At 40.2% G+C, this 13684-nt stretch overlaps 1 protein-coding gene across 2 annotated transcripts in view; it reads left to right on the top strand.

The window, feature by feature from the left end:
- The first annotated feature begins 353 nt into the window (after positions 1-353).
- Positions 354-13684, top strand: part of GLIS1 (GLIS family zinc finger 1) — a 200564-nt gene continuing 187233 nt past the window's right edge. The window contains exon 1 of one of the 2 annotated variants that reach the window (XM_085308005.1): positions 354-789. In XM_085308005.1, the coding sequence (XP_085164131.1) occupies positions 426-789 (364 nt within the window). In that variant the 5' untranslated portion in view covers positions 354-425. The remainder of the gene's footprint in view (positions 790-13684) is intronic. The other variant, XM_085308004.1, reaches the window with a different exon arrangement.

Genomic DNA, 13684 nt, shown 5'->3' on the forward strand with positions numbered 1-13684 from the left:
CGCTGCCCGCAGCCGGCGGGCTCGGCCGGCCGCCGGCTCTCCGCCGCCGCGGTGTCACGCCGGCCGCGGATTAGCGCGTCGGGAAGCTGGTAAACAGGCGCCGGCGGCGCGCTCGCCGTTGCCGGGGCGGTCGCCGCAGAAGCCGGCCGTGCGCGCTGCCCCTGCCCCGCGGCGTTGCCTGGAGAGGGCGGCGAGGCGCCGCCCCGCGCCTCAGAGGCGGGCAGCCGCCGCGGTTTAAACCCCCGTGTGTCCCTCCGCCCCACCGCGGTGCGCCTTGGGGGGGGTGATTTACGCCCCGGGCCGCCGGGCGACCGTTTAACGGCCGTTGGCGGCGCGCGCGGGGCGGCCGTTAAGGGCCGTTGGCGGCGCGCGGGGCGGCGAGTGGCGAGCCCCCCCCCCATCTCCCCGCTGCCCGCGGCGCGGACATGCACTGTGAGGCGGCCGAGTGGCGGAGGGGCAGCGCCGGGCCGCCTCGCCTCCAGGTGCCCGAGAGGCGCCGCGGAGCCCCGCCGAAGGAGCCGCTGCCGCCGCCGCGAGCGACCTGCCCCGGCAGCACCGCCAGAGCGCTCCTCGACCCGCTGACGTCCTTCGCCGTAGCTGTCAGCCGTGGCGGCGACCCCGCGGAGCCGCAGCAGAGCCCCCCTGAGATGTCGGTGCCGCTGCTYGATTTCGTGCCCAAAAGACCGAGCATATTTGAGAGGATCCCGGTTCTCCCCAGGGCGCCCGAGCTGCGATGCGGTAAAGGCTCCAAAGAGTATTTCCAGCAGCAGAAACATCAAAGCGTGAAGGGTGAGTTTAAAAACGCACGACCCCAACACCAGCACCACTGCCAAAAAGAAAAAAAACCCCACCAACTGAATAAAAATGTGTATCAATCTCCTTTCCATTTTTTCCCTCTCTCTCTCTCTCTCCAGGATATTCTCTACTTTCCTTATTTAATACTGCAAGCTTTTTTTTTTTCCTTTCTTTTTATTTTTTTCTGTGCACCTTCCACATGCAGGATAAAACAGACTGTTTTTTGCAGATGAGCAGCAGAGCCATTCCCGGTATTTTGTAAGAAATCCTACGACCAGCATCATCTTTAATTCCCGAAAGTGATTGCCTCTTGGTTTGGTCGCCTCTCGAGACTGTTGTTTTAAGGGTGGCTCTGCACACAGGGTTGGTCTTCGCCGTGTGCGTACAGGGTGTGTGTTTGTGCATATGCCTGACCGACAATAAATGCCTGGTTCTTATTCAACAGTTTCACCATGGTTGCTTGGATTTATAGTTTGTATTTCAAGGAAGTGTTGCAAATGCTGGATTCAGGCGGTGAATCCTCAGACTCAGGATTCCTCGTGCCCAAAAAGCATGGTGTAAGGTTAAGTTTGGCTAGTTAACAAATGCCAGATTTTTGTCTGTCTGCTGTAGAAGCAGTGGCATTGAATTTAGGCTAGGAGTTGCCCACCAAGATCTGTCACTCTTTAGGGCTGAGTTAGAACTTGTTAATCAAAATTTAGTTTTAAAATAATCCCTCCAAGCAATCAATGGATGGATTCAGAGGGGATTCAAGCATTCCGTTATGCTACAAAGCCACTTGCACATAGTTGCACATAGGTTATTAATATTAAAGCAATGTTTTCTGTAAGGTTTAATAGCTGATTCCCTTTCTTTCTCAGTCCTTTCCCAGTTCCCATTTTAAAAATGTATGTGCTGTTATCTTGCTGGGGTAAGACGGTTCGCACAAGGAGTTTTTCAGTGTATTTCCTTCTTACCATTCTTTTGAAAAATCAAGTAGACTGTGTGCCCTTAGACTAGTAACGTTCTCTGTTGCAAGCTTGTTACCTGGGGTGATGGGACCCCTCATTGCCATAAAGTTATGTTAATGAACACCTCAATCTGTGCCAGGTCTGACCTGCAAACTGTAGGATATATTTGTTCATCACCACTCAATACAGAGTGGAGCAGCAGGTTATAAATTAGCTTTCTATTTTTTTCTTTGTTACTGCAGCAGTTCTCTGCTCCTGATTTTTTTTTCAAGTGTTCCTATTTTGACAAAGCTCTGTTACACAGAATCAGATTGTTCTGGGGAGGGAGGAGGAATCCTCATGAAGGGGAGCGTGAGGGAACAGCTAAACGCTCTAGTACTGCTGTGCTGCTGCTGGCACTCTTGGGATGTCAGAGTGCTTCATGGCCGTGGGAGCTATGCTGTGCCACTTAACTCGAGTTTGAACTAGCTTAAAAACATACCTGTGTGTTGCCCTACTCCAGCAGGTTGGTGAAGCACTTTTTTTTTTCCCCATTGAGCTACTTATTCCTCCTTCATTTATATTCCTCTTACTGCTGATGCAGAGGGCCAGGGAAGGAAAAAAGAAATACAAGTTCTACTCAGTTTGGGCTTCTTATGGCAGATGTAGGTGGGCACTGRGAGAAGGATGCAAATTCATCTCACCTGACTGATTGGTTTCCCATTTTTACTGCTGKTGAAAAAGCTTGTGTTTTAAGGTTCGTTGCTGTTTTTTGTTTAATAAATTTTCTATCAAAGATCTTAAYTCGCAGTTGCTTCAACATTTGGGTAACTTGACTCATGAGAGTAAGTAGGAGATATCCATGGGCAGGATTAGCTTCAAATACTGAGCCTGTTGATATGATGGATAATGTCAGATTTTCCAAAGATGGCAGCACTGTTTTTTTTTTTTTCCCCCCAAAGATATTTGCAGGAGAAGTTAGGGAAAATAAAATTTCAGGCTAGAATCTGATTTCAAATATCCGGGCTGTGCTGCTGCTTCCAAACTGTACTGTGTCAGAAGGTGCCTGAACATCCACTCAGGCATTTTGGAGTAGTCCCACTGATTGCTGACAGCTGCCAGGTCCCTGCTCAGCACTCTATGCTTTTGATTCAAATGTGCCGCAGTCCGTTCCACAGAAACAACAGAAGTCACTCAATTCTTTGCTTTGTGACCTAACTGTAAAATTGGAGCACAGTGTTGGTGGAGAGGAGTTGTGCTGTGGATGGAAGAGCTGGTGATCTGCCTTCAAGGAGTGGCTAACCCATCTCCCAAAAGCACTGGCCCTGTCAGGGAGATAAAGGAAAGAGCCAAGGACGGCCAGCTGGATGTGGATGTGATATAACAAGAAATGGCTAAAAAGTGGGAATGAAGGAAATACTCAGACTTACTCAGTAAAAGGTTTCAAGAAGGAAACAGGTAACAGGTTGACTTCAGATCATCACACAGTGTGTCTCCTGGTCTCCTGCTGCAAAGTGCCATGTACCCAGTGATTCCCTCTGCAATCTGGGTTAGATTACAGAATGTGCCTCCTGGTTTTGGTTTATCCATGGTTGAAAGCTGCAAGTAGGGAGGGGAAACCCTCTTCAACAAAAAACCAATTTTTATAGTTGCACGTAAAAAGAAAATTCTTAAAGTATTCTAAATGTGTCTCCAAAACTTTTTTGATTTTTTTTTCCAAAGAAGAATGAATCAAAACGATACACTACCCTATTAGTAATAAGGGTGGCTTTGAAGTAATCACAATGGGGGGAAAAGCATCCCGCTGCTGCGGTGTTACTCTGCTGCTTCACGGTGTTTAAGTCATGATCCTGCAAAATGCTTCCATGCCTGAGCAAGTCTTTTTACAAGAACAGTCAAAAACTAGAGGGGTAGAGGTGAAGATTACTTTTGGGAATCAGATCGTTTGGATATAAAGTTTGCTGGATGGGGCTGTATGTTTGTTTACCAAAAATGCCAGTATTTTGGAATAGAGCTTCATATCTTGTTCTGTTTGGGAGTTGTTTATTTTAAACACCTTGTTTTTACCCAGCCTCCCCCTTCTGGCATAATTGGCTGTGCTACTCACCACGCTCTTGTTGATCATTGATTTCCCTGTGTGTCACAAGGCAGAATATTTGCACCCAAACAATGCTTCTTAGAGGCATTAGTGGTCCAGYGGACACAGAATAGTTGTACCAAAARGTATAAGGTGTATTTTACAATGTTTTCCTGGGATTCTGTGTGTGTTTTTTTTTTTTTTTTTTTTTTTTTTTTTTTTTTTTTTTTTTTGTGTTATTTAATAGAATTTTATGCTAGGTTATATCATCCTGAAAGCAATACAGGACAAAATAAATATCGTCAGCAATAAAGAAACTTGTGTGTCTTGGGAAAGAACAGACTAGTTGTGACAAAAGAGTAATCTACAAACATGTCAAATCTCTCTTGCTCCCTCCCCCCTTTTTTTAAAATTACATTGATTATGGTTGTTACCAGGAAACACTTCTAATTTTCATTCTTTTCCAGATTCGTTCAGTGTATCTAATTCATGACTCAGTAGAAATGACGAGATTTATCCTGTTAGTTGTGCCACTGGGAAATCATCCAAATGGCCGAGACCTAGCAGTAACCACTTCAGTTATTAACCTACAGTGGGCAAAACAATAAGCTCTTTGGGTTGCAGTTTCCTTGTTTAGGGTATTTATTATTCAGACAAGGAGAAAGTATATTCAGAGAAGGAGAAAGTATTTTTTTTCTTTAATTAGAGCAGCCTTTGGCAAACATAGAGCTATTAAGTGGTAGAAATGTATTCGTTTTCTTTTGCTATTGAGAAGGAGGGCTAAATCTTTAGTTTCAACCCTGGGTGACTGTTTTCTTCGTCAGAATGACGGTGCTTGCATAAATAGCAGCTTACAGTATTGGGATCTAAAGCAAAAGTATGTGTTTTTGTTGTATGACTTATTAGATATATTCATTGGTCTAGGGCCTGATCCTGCCATTTTCTTTCATACACCTTGTCCACTTTTACCAGAGTTATCCCACTAAAGCAAATGGGACTGCCTAGTGCTTGAGTGCGTCTGTGCTGATAAGGTGACAGGGAACGAGGTTGTTTGTTTGGTTATCTCTAAACTTCCTCAGTTTTTATACAGAACTGTAGCAATGCATTTTTTTCTTTTCACTGTACTTTTACAAATTTGCTTGTTGCTTAATAGTATTATGCCTTTGAAGTCTTCTCTACAAACAGGAATTTGAAGGTTTAGTTAAATTGATAGTTATGTAACTCCTTTTTGTTTCATGAACTATGGGTTTTTTAATGATCTATGGGATTTTTTTCCCCCTTTTTACTTTTTCTTTGTAGGGGGAAGGAGAAAGAGGTGGAAACTGCAGATCAGAGAATATGTGCATGAAGTCTTTTGGGGTAAACTGTGACTGTCCCTTCCTCCCTTCTCCCTTTTATTAACTATAATGCTTACTCATTTTGAACAGGAAAATAACTTTCAATTGCTTTCTGTTGAAGGAAATTCTTCCAGTGACTTGTGTTGCAAAGTCAGAGTCACTGAACTGAACATGCCTTGATCATGCCTTTCCTTAAAAAAGAGGTTTAATTGTATCTGTTTTTTTTTTTTAATGGATTGCTTGTAGAGAATATTTGGTAAACGCAAACCAGAAGAACTGACAGTCAGTTTGTTATGTAAAGGCATTCAGTATTTGCAATGTAAAAGCACAAAAGATTCTGCTTCAGGAAAAAAAATAGGTTGTTGGAAAGAGGAAGATAATAGGTATATCTACCTTATTATTATGTAGAATTATATAGAATAGGAAATAATGTCAGATTACAGGAAATGATTTTGTATCTTCCTGAGTTTTGCTTAAAGGAATAGAAGTAAATAAGAAATTACTTASTCTGGCCTTAAAATGTTACACTAATGTGCAATGAAAACAGGTATTATTATGTATTGTCTTAAATAGTAATGAGAAGAAAATTAAATTTGCTTCTTTTATAGCAAGAAGATGACAATTTAAAAACCTAAACCTTACAGGTTACTGTGTTTCTGTGAATAGTTTTACTGACTACAAATACTTAACAGTTAACGTTTTCTAATTTTTCTTCTCAAATAGCTCTAAATGCTTGTTCCTGTGTTAGAGTTCACCCTGTAAACACACACACTGTTAAAGCATATGCTAACGGATTTTCAGTAGCTGTGAGATTATATTCTGGAAGTGCTGGGCAATTCAGTTAAGTAACATGGTTAAATGCAAGTGATTGTGTTCAGGGAGATTAGTGCTCCATTATTACAGCAAAGATTTTTGTTTTTCTATCAGTGAGCAGAGATGCTTGGTATATTGAATAGTAGGGACAATTTTTTACTCTAAATGATTAAAATYAATGGGAGTCTTGCAACTGATTTACCTGGCTTAGTATTTCAACTCCAGTATTACAGAACTTCTTTATGCTTTGTGCGGTGAAAAGCATGTAGAACAGATAAACTTGTATTAAATCCATCTGTAAACTAAGAAGTGGAATAACATATAGACTATGCATGAAGGGAAATTTGGAGTACTGTGAATATAATTTATGCATTCAGTACAGTGATTACCATTATTCTAGAAATATGGACCTCTGCTGTTTAGTGATTTTTAGAACTGTTGAAGATGTTGATGGCAGGATAATTGCAGAAAGAATATGGATGCGAACTGCTGCATTTTCTATTCCAGGTTTCTATCATTAAATGTAAACAGTCTTGAACAAGGCGTGCAATCTAGTAATCATTTCACAGTGCATGAGAACAGCTTTTAATAGACTGCTGTTTTTGTTTGCTTTTTTCCCAGCCACCAAACATCGTTTCCCAGCACACTGATGCAACTTGAAGAATACTAGGTTCCAAAGCAAGGGCAGTGCTTGCTAACTGCAGAACAGTGTAATCTTGCCCCACAAATGTGCAAACAATAGCAAAAGTATGTGTTTCTGAATATGGTACAGCTGTTATCTTCTCCTGAAAGCAGGGAGCGTTACAGTGACATAGACAGAACGACCAGTTAAAACCACTCTTGCCATTTTATTGCATTTAAATGGGGCATGTTAAAAAGCAAGGGCCATTTTTTTTCTTTTTAGATGGGTATCAGTTCAGACTATTGCAATACTACACTTCCACATAGGCTTTGAAAAATAGAGGGATAGATTTCCCCCTTTCCCTTCCCCTCCTGTTACTTTTTTGACATTCAGTATTTGAAATCTCAGATGGAAAGATGGAACCTAAAGCTTTCTGTTCTCAGGATCCATGCTTGACCATGGATCAAAAAACCTGGAACAAGTTTTTTTTTGTTCTTTTTCTCTTCCTTTTTTTTTAATAATGTGATTTGTTTGGGTACCTTAAATGATTGTTAATTATTAAGATTATTTGTAGGAAGGAGATTATCTGAAAGACAGAAAAGATGTTGCCAGAGCTGCAATAGGAAATAGATCCAAGTTCTGTGTTTTATATTATTTTACAGTTTTGTGGGTATAGGAGTTACAAGGTTGAACTCAGTCAAATTATCAAGAAATATTTGGGTTATATCTTTCAGCAATTGCAGTGATTTAAAAGTGGTAATCATGTTTGACTTTTCGATCGTTATGTCTGAATGTATATGTGATTATTTTGCATAGTGAATTAGTAAGGAATACTGTAATTGAATATACCTGATCAAGTTTATTCTAAGCGTTAAACAAATGAAAAACATTTTAAACTGCACTTAACTCTTGCATTTACGTGCATAAGAAGAAGGCTTTGTGAATGCTATACAGTTGTCGATCTTTTTAGAATGAGGGGAAAGCAAATATATGTGTGGATTTTTTTGCATCTTTAGCCAGAGGGAAAAATGACACTAAGGCGACATCATCAAATTCTGTAAAACTAACTTTTAAATACAGATCTCCATTGTTGTTTTAAGCGCTTAAGGGGTTGGCGATTTGGTTTATTTTGGAACATTGCTGAACTATATGAAATGTGTCTCTAGGGCCCTAGTATTTTAATACCTAGTAGAAGTTTGTGTAACAGTAGATGATGTATTTTGCCTGCCTTCCAATGCTGTAAATAAATTACACGTGCTGGCTTGGGAGAGACTATCTGATGTGTAAATTAAAGTCTAATATAAGAGGAAAAAACAAGTGATGTTTTATAGTTGCATAGATCTATTTAATCATTAGCTATTATAATAGGATATAAGAGAAAGATTATATATGATAATGTGAGAAACTTCCCYAAAAGATAGAGAGTCTAGGATTATTTAAAGTAAGTGCTGTGATTCATTGCTTTTTCACAAGTGGCTGTGGTTAAGTAGCTTAAATGCTGAAGCTAACGATCCCCCAGGCAGAGAAAGATAATATAATTCTGAGGATATTATAAAAATGAAATTTGATAGCTTCCACTTTATAATCCTGTCTAAGTCTTGGATGTAATAAAAGGAAAATACAGATGTATTTGTCAATTTTGGAACATAATATTACATATATATATGTAATAGTTTATTAATATGAATGTTTTGCTAAATACCACATGCTTAATGCAATTTCCATTCCTTTATAATAAGTTTAAATATTAATTCTTTGGAATGTCAGATGCCTAAAGCTAGATCGAAATGCTGTGCAGTTTCAGATATCTAGGAGTGAGCTTGTGAAACAGGATATTTAACAGGGAGAGATGAGTAGCACATTTCAGAGTTATTAGGGCAGAACAGCAATGCAAGAGGATGACTTTTTAAAAAAGTTATAAGATTGCTTTATATGCATGACGTTTAAATACCTTAGAGTTAATTATTTGAAAGAACAGAGTAGATTTCCTAAGTATGTAGGTTTGCATTTTTTATTATTTTGTTTTTAACTTCTTTTTACCAGTCTGCCTTTCTGTAAAGCAGCTGGCTTTGATTTAACCTGAATCCTTCATGGAGGGCAAGTGATCAGTCCCTTACTTATGATGACTGTATGTTGTGCTCTTTACTGGAACATCTCTATAGTGGTGGACACACAAGAGAAAAAAAACAAATAGAACAGGAAGGGTGCTTGAACAAAACAATAATTTGAGTTCACAAGGCCTCATTTCACTCCAACACAGATCACTTACTCTTCTTTAGCAAATCCTGTTTGTCTCCCTCCCAGCACTCAATTTTGTTGGGCAGAGAAGGGAGAGTTAAAGTGAGACAGATAGAAGAGGAAACTTGTGTTTTATTTTCCAGTATTTTTTCAAGAGGATTATAGTATGAGGTTTCATAGTCTCCGCTTTGCCCTACTGCTTCTGCTGAAATTGCAGGGAATTCCAGTATTAACTTCAGGAGGCCAGTGCTGAATGCTTGTGAAAATAGCATCCATGCTCTTTTGAGGCACGGAAGAGAAGACACRAATCTCAGACCTGCTCCCAGAGAGAAAAGTATGCAAGCAAAAACAGCCCCATGTCTCACATGTCAAGGTCAGACAGTCAGCACCTTTGTGCTGGATTTTTCTTCCTATGCAACACCCTGCAAGCATCTAAAGCCAGTGTAATCTGCCATTGTCCATGAGGCAGGCAAAGTACTGGTGAAGGTAGAGAGGAAACCATAAAGCAGTGGTTGTGCCAGCAGCTGATAAGGCCAAATACATAGGTGATTTGGGTAAAGAGGGCTAAAGAGCTTTGACTCTCTTTTGGTTGTGCCACTGACTTGTATTGTTTTTAGGGAAGTCTATGTATTCTTCAGGACATTTGTACTTCAACAGTGTAGCAGGGTATGGTAGGGAGAAAAACAAGCTGGTTTTGGAGCCAGAAACATTGCAGTTGTTTCAGCACACCATCAGGCCTAACTTAATTTTCTGTGCCAAGAGTCAGTGTTAGTTCAGGGACAGTGTTCAGATACTATGGCTGTGCTCTATTTGAGATCTGACCTGGTGGCATCTCAGGATGCTGCACTGCAACATTTGGCTGTATCAGCCCAGGGGGCACTTGCTTATGGTTTTGGCACCTCCACACAGTGTGCGTGCAGACCAGACTTCTCTCTTTGCCCCAAAAGCATGCGATGCTTGCCCTTGTTGGTAAGCCTTCTTGAGTGTGAGAGGTGAAAAATGCAAAATGCCCATGTTTGTTATCTTTGGGAGAGTAAGGTTTCTAACTGAGCATTTCGATTGTGCTTCTTACTAGTTTGCATCTGCTTAACCTTGTCAGTTGCAAGAGAGCTTCTGAGGAGCAAATTCTCCCATTTCTCTCACCTAAGCCTTTCAAGTACTGAAATAAAGAAGGCTATATTCAGAGCTCTTTTTTAGGGAGATATTTTAGAAATGGCCAGCAATGATTTTCTCTTGGGAGAAAAATCTTCCCCTTGGTCTGCTGGAGGAAGCGATGTTAAGGGTGCTGCTGCCTCCCAGCAGACAAAAGTCTCTTATAGCTGCTGTTCTTTGGGCAGGCATTACACAGTGGATTGTATGCCTGTTGGGCTTGAGGAGCAGAAAGCTCCTACAAGGTTCCTGAAAGTCTCATTGCTCTTGTAGAGCAGATTTTGTGTGCAGCTGAGACTGTCTCCCAGCACTTCAAGAAGAAAAGGCAACGCTAAATTCCCCTTTCTGGGTATCTGATTGCTGTAACGTTCAGATTCCTTGAAGTCATCAGAGCTGGTTTATGTTCAACTAAAACTGAGCTGGCCTGATTCCATTGTCCCTAACTGGTACAAATGTGAAGCAAAGCCATTTTAAAATGAAGAGTGGATAAAAAGAAGGCAGCCCAATGCATAGAATTTTGTCTTCTAAGTGTGGACTCAGTTCACTTGGCAAAAGAAAAAGATGTCACAAGTTTTTAATCTGAACAATTTTGCTTCTTATTTTTCCTCTTGCCAGCTGACCGCAAATTGGCTTATATTCTTTTTCTTTGAATTCTCGAGCAATTTGATAAAGTTTGCTGACTTGTCTTATTTTCGTGGGGATAAGCTACATAGTGCGTGTGCAAATGGTTCTCTTTTCAAAACATAGACCCCACTGCATTTCGGCAGCTCTCTGAGTTGAATGAGTATGCAGGCAATCTAAGGGGATTTTTACCCTTAGAGCCTRCTTGCTCTTTCTCTGCCCCTGAGTCTCAATAATTTATTCTTGATACCATCTTAGCCTCCTGGCCCCTCTTTGACTTTGTGCACATTTTCTGATGGCTTATTTTTAAATAATTATAAAGGGATCTAACTTATTTGAATTTTGGGCTGAATATGTGGAAATATGGCAACTCCTGTAAAAAGCTTTTGGACTGTCAAATGTGTAAATATTCAGAATCTGTGAGGGTGATATTGGCTAGCTTTTATTGGAAACATTTGTATAAGATCTCCTCTCTCTTACTGCTTGCTGTCAGAAAGCTCTTAGGCAAAGATTACTGGCATGAATACTCAGATTGCTTTGTCAAAATTGAGTTTCTTTGCTTAGAAGTTTGCCACTCCCACAGATGTTTTTACATGTGCCTATATTTTGCTGATTAGTCATAGAAAACAAGTATAAAGGGAAACTGGAGTTGAAAACCAAAACCTGGAAAGTAAGAGCAAACCATTGGAATGACTAAAGAACAATGATTTTGGACTCTCATATAAGCTTAAAGATAGATGATGGCAGTAGGTTACAAGTATAGTTTATTTAGGAAGTTTGGATTAAAACACAGGGGTTTTACAGAGGCTTGCTGCTTCAGTGGGATCCAGTTAAGTTTCTCAAAATACGTTTAACCTGCTTTGGGGAACTTTCCTTGCCAGGAGTTAGTGTTAGTGCCAACACTGGTGTTTTTATCAGCTGCTGAGAAGTTGCTGGGAGACATGAAAATTAAGAACAATAAACTTTAAAGGTGATAAAGATGTTTTATGCATGGGATAGATGTTTGAGCAGCCAGCAGGCACTCTGATATGGCRGAGAGACAGTTTCAGAGATCTGAGAGGAAACTTTGTGAAAAATAACCTAATTTTATAAYCAACTGGAATCTAGATAAAAGTGAATTATGATGCTAACTGCCACTAAAGGATACAATGTAAAAGGTTGGATACAGCCTCCAGTGTGAAGACTACTGACTGCAGCATTTGSTAGTTGATGAGCAGCCTGGATTTTAAAATATAAACTAGACATTAGAAAGATAATTTAAGCGTGGAATCCACCAGTTTGTCAGCAGCATCACCAGTTCAGAGTTATGGATCATATGCATGACATCCACATGTCCTTCAGAGGCACCAGCCAGTTTTGTTCTGGTATGGAAGAAAACCTCTTACAACATGCTTTCTCAATATGAATGTGGCTGTAGGTTTTGCCCTTTAGTATTAATCACTTTGTAAAGTGCACCCAATATTCACTTAATTGTATCTCTTTCGCATTGGTTTATTCCTCCAYGGGGATTATTTGGGCTGGACATTAGGAAAAGCTTTTACTACTAGGATACTTAGCTTTTGGCATATGTTGCCCAAGCAGGCTGTGAGGTGTTTGTCACTGGAGCTTTTAAAGACAGGCTGGATGAAAACTTTACTTCGGGATGAAATTCTTGAGGCCCTGCTGTCTTTTCAGTCATGTCTTTCATTCTCACACTCAACTGCTTAGGCACTATAGAGAGTTACAAGAGGTCCTATAAATTCTGTAATACTCCAGTTGTCTATTCTCCCTGACTTACTGAACAAAGTTCAAATCCCCCCATGTCTAATGTTGGCGTTTCTGGCCACTCATTTGTTTGTCAAGAAAACACTGAGAAGGCATACAATGAAAACCAGACTGAGTGAAGGGCTCTAAGAGYGGCAGTTGGGAGAGGCAGTGGTGGGACAACTGGGCATGGAAAATGATTGATTTTTATGTGCAAAGCAGTTGTGAAATGTTCTGTGGCATTTTGGGGACATGCCATTGCTAACACACGATTGCCTGTTGGGGATAGAAAATGCCAACCATTGTTCTGAAGAAGGAAATAGCCTTATTGATATTGAATTAGGCTCAGATTGAATTGTTATTATTCATTCTTGGTGCATCTTGTTTTTCAAATATAAAATTTAACTGGCCATTCTGAAGTCCTCTAGCCTCTGGCTTTTGGTTGTTGGTCATATCTAACATCCCTGTGGTCCAGGTGGAATTTAGACTATTTTGAACAGAGGTGAATTGGAGCARAATTTTGCATTAACAAAGCCGCTGAAGGAAGCTGTTCTGTTTCTTAAGAGTCAGTCTCCTCAAGCTTGCTCTTRTTTTATAACAAGCCTGGAAGTGTGGCTGGCAGAGGTAAATGTGTCRGTAGATTAGATTTAAGCTTCTGTGAGACACTTTTAATCAGTATGTGTAATGCTGATGAAGGAAAAATAGTGGTATAGAAAACAATATGGTGTCCTTTGAATGGATTAAAAACTGGTTTATCTATAGAAGTTGAGAAACACACCAAACAGTCATCTATCAGTGATAGTATTTTGTACACAACTYTGAAAGGTTGAGTTTTGTTCCCAGTGTTACCTAATATTTCTACTGAAATCCTGACAGAAAATAGAAAATCACTGCCAGTAAAGTTTGTTGCTTCAGATCAATGGARTAATAAATAACAATTAGGAAGTAACTGCCATGTGACATGGATTTCTCAAGCACAGATCACCAGTTGGACAAAAAATGTTTTTATACAATCAAAAATATAAGACTATACCTTGTAGTGGAAAATATAAACTGTTTTCATAGATGGGAGGCTGTGTGTCCTGAAAAGGCCTGGCATCTTGTATTCAATTGGTAAGAGAAACTGTATTTCTAAAGGGCAAATGTTAGTAATGTAATTACTAACATTATTAACAAGAATAGGGAAGTGGTGATGTCTGTTTTTGTAGCATCGTTCTGGTTGCTGGAAGATAGGTTTAATGTTCAAATTTTCCTAAATGGTTATGAAAAAAATCACAGGATTCAGAGAACTGGAAGTTACTAATCCAAATGTGGTACTGATGGTTCTAATATTTATGGAAGGTAAGAGGCAATCTGATCT

This window comes from Rhea americana, unplaced genomic scaffold (assembly GCF_003343005.1).
Source record: "Rhea americana isolate MKP2758 unplaced genomic scaffold, rheAme1 scaffold_27, whole genome shotgun sequence".
Classification (NCBI taxonomy): Eukaryota; Metazoa; Chordata; class Aves; order Rheiformes; family Rheidae; genus Rhea; species Rhea americana.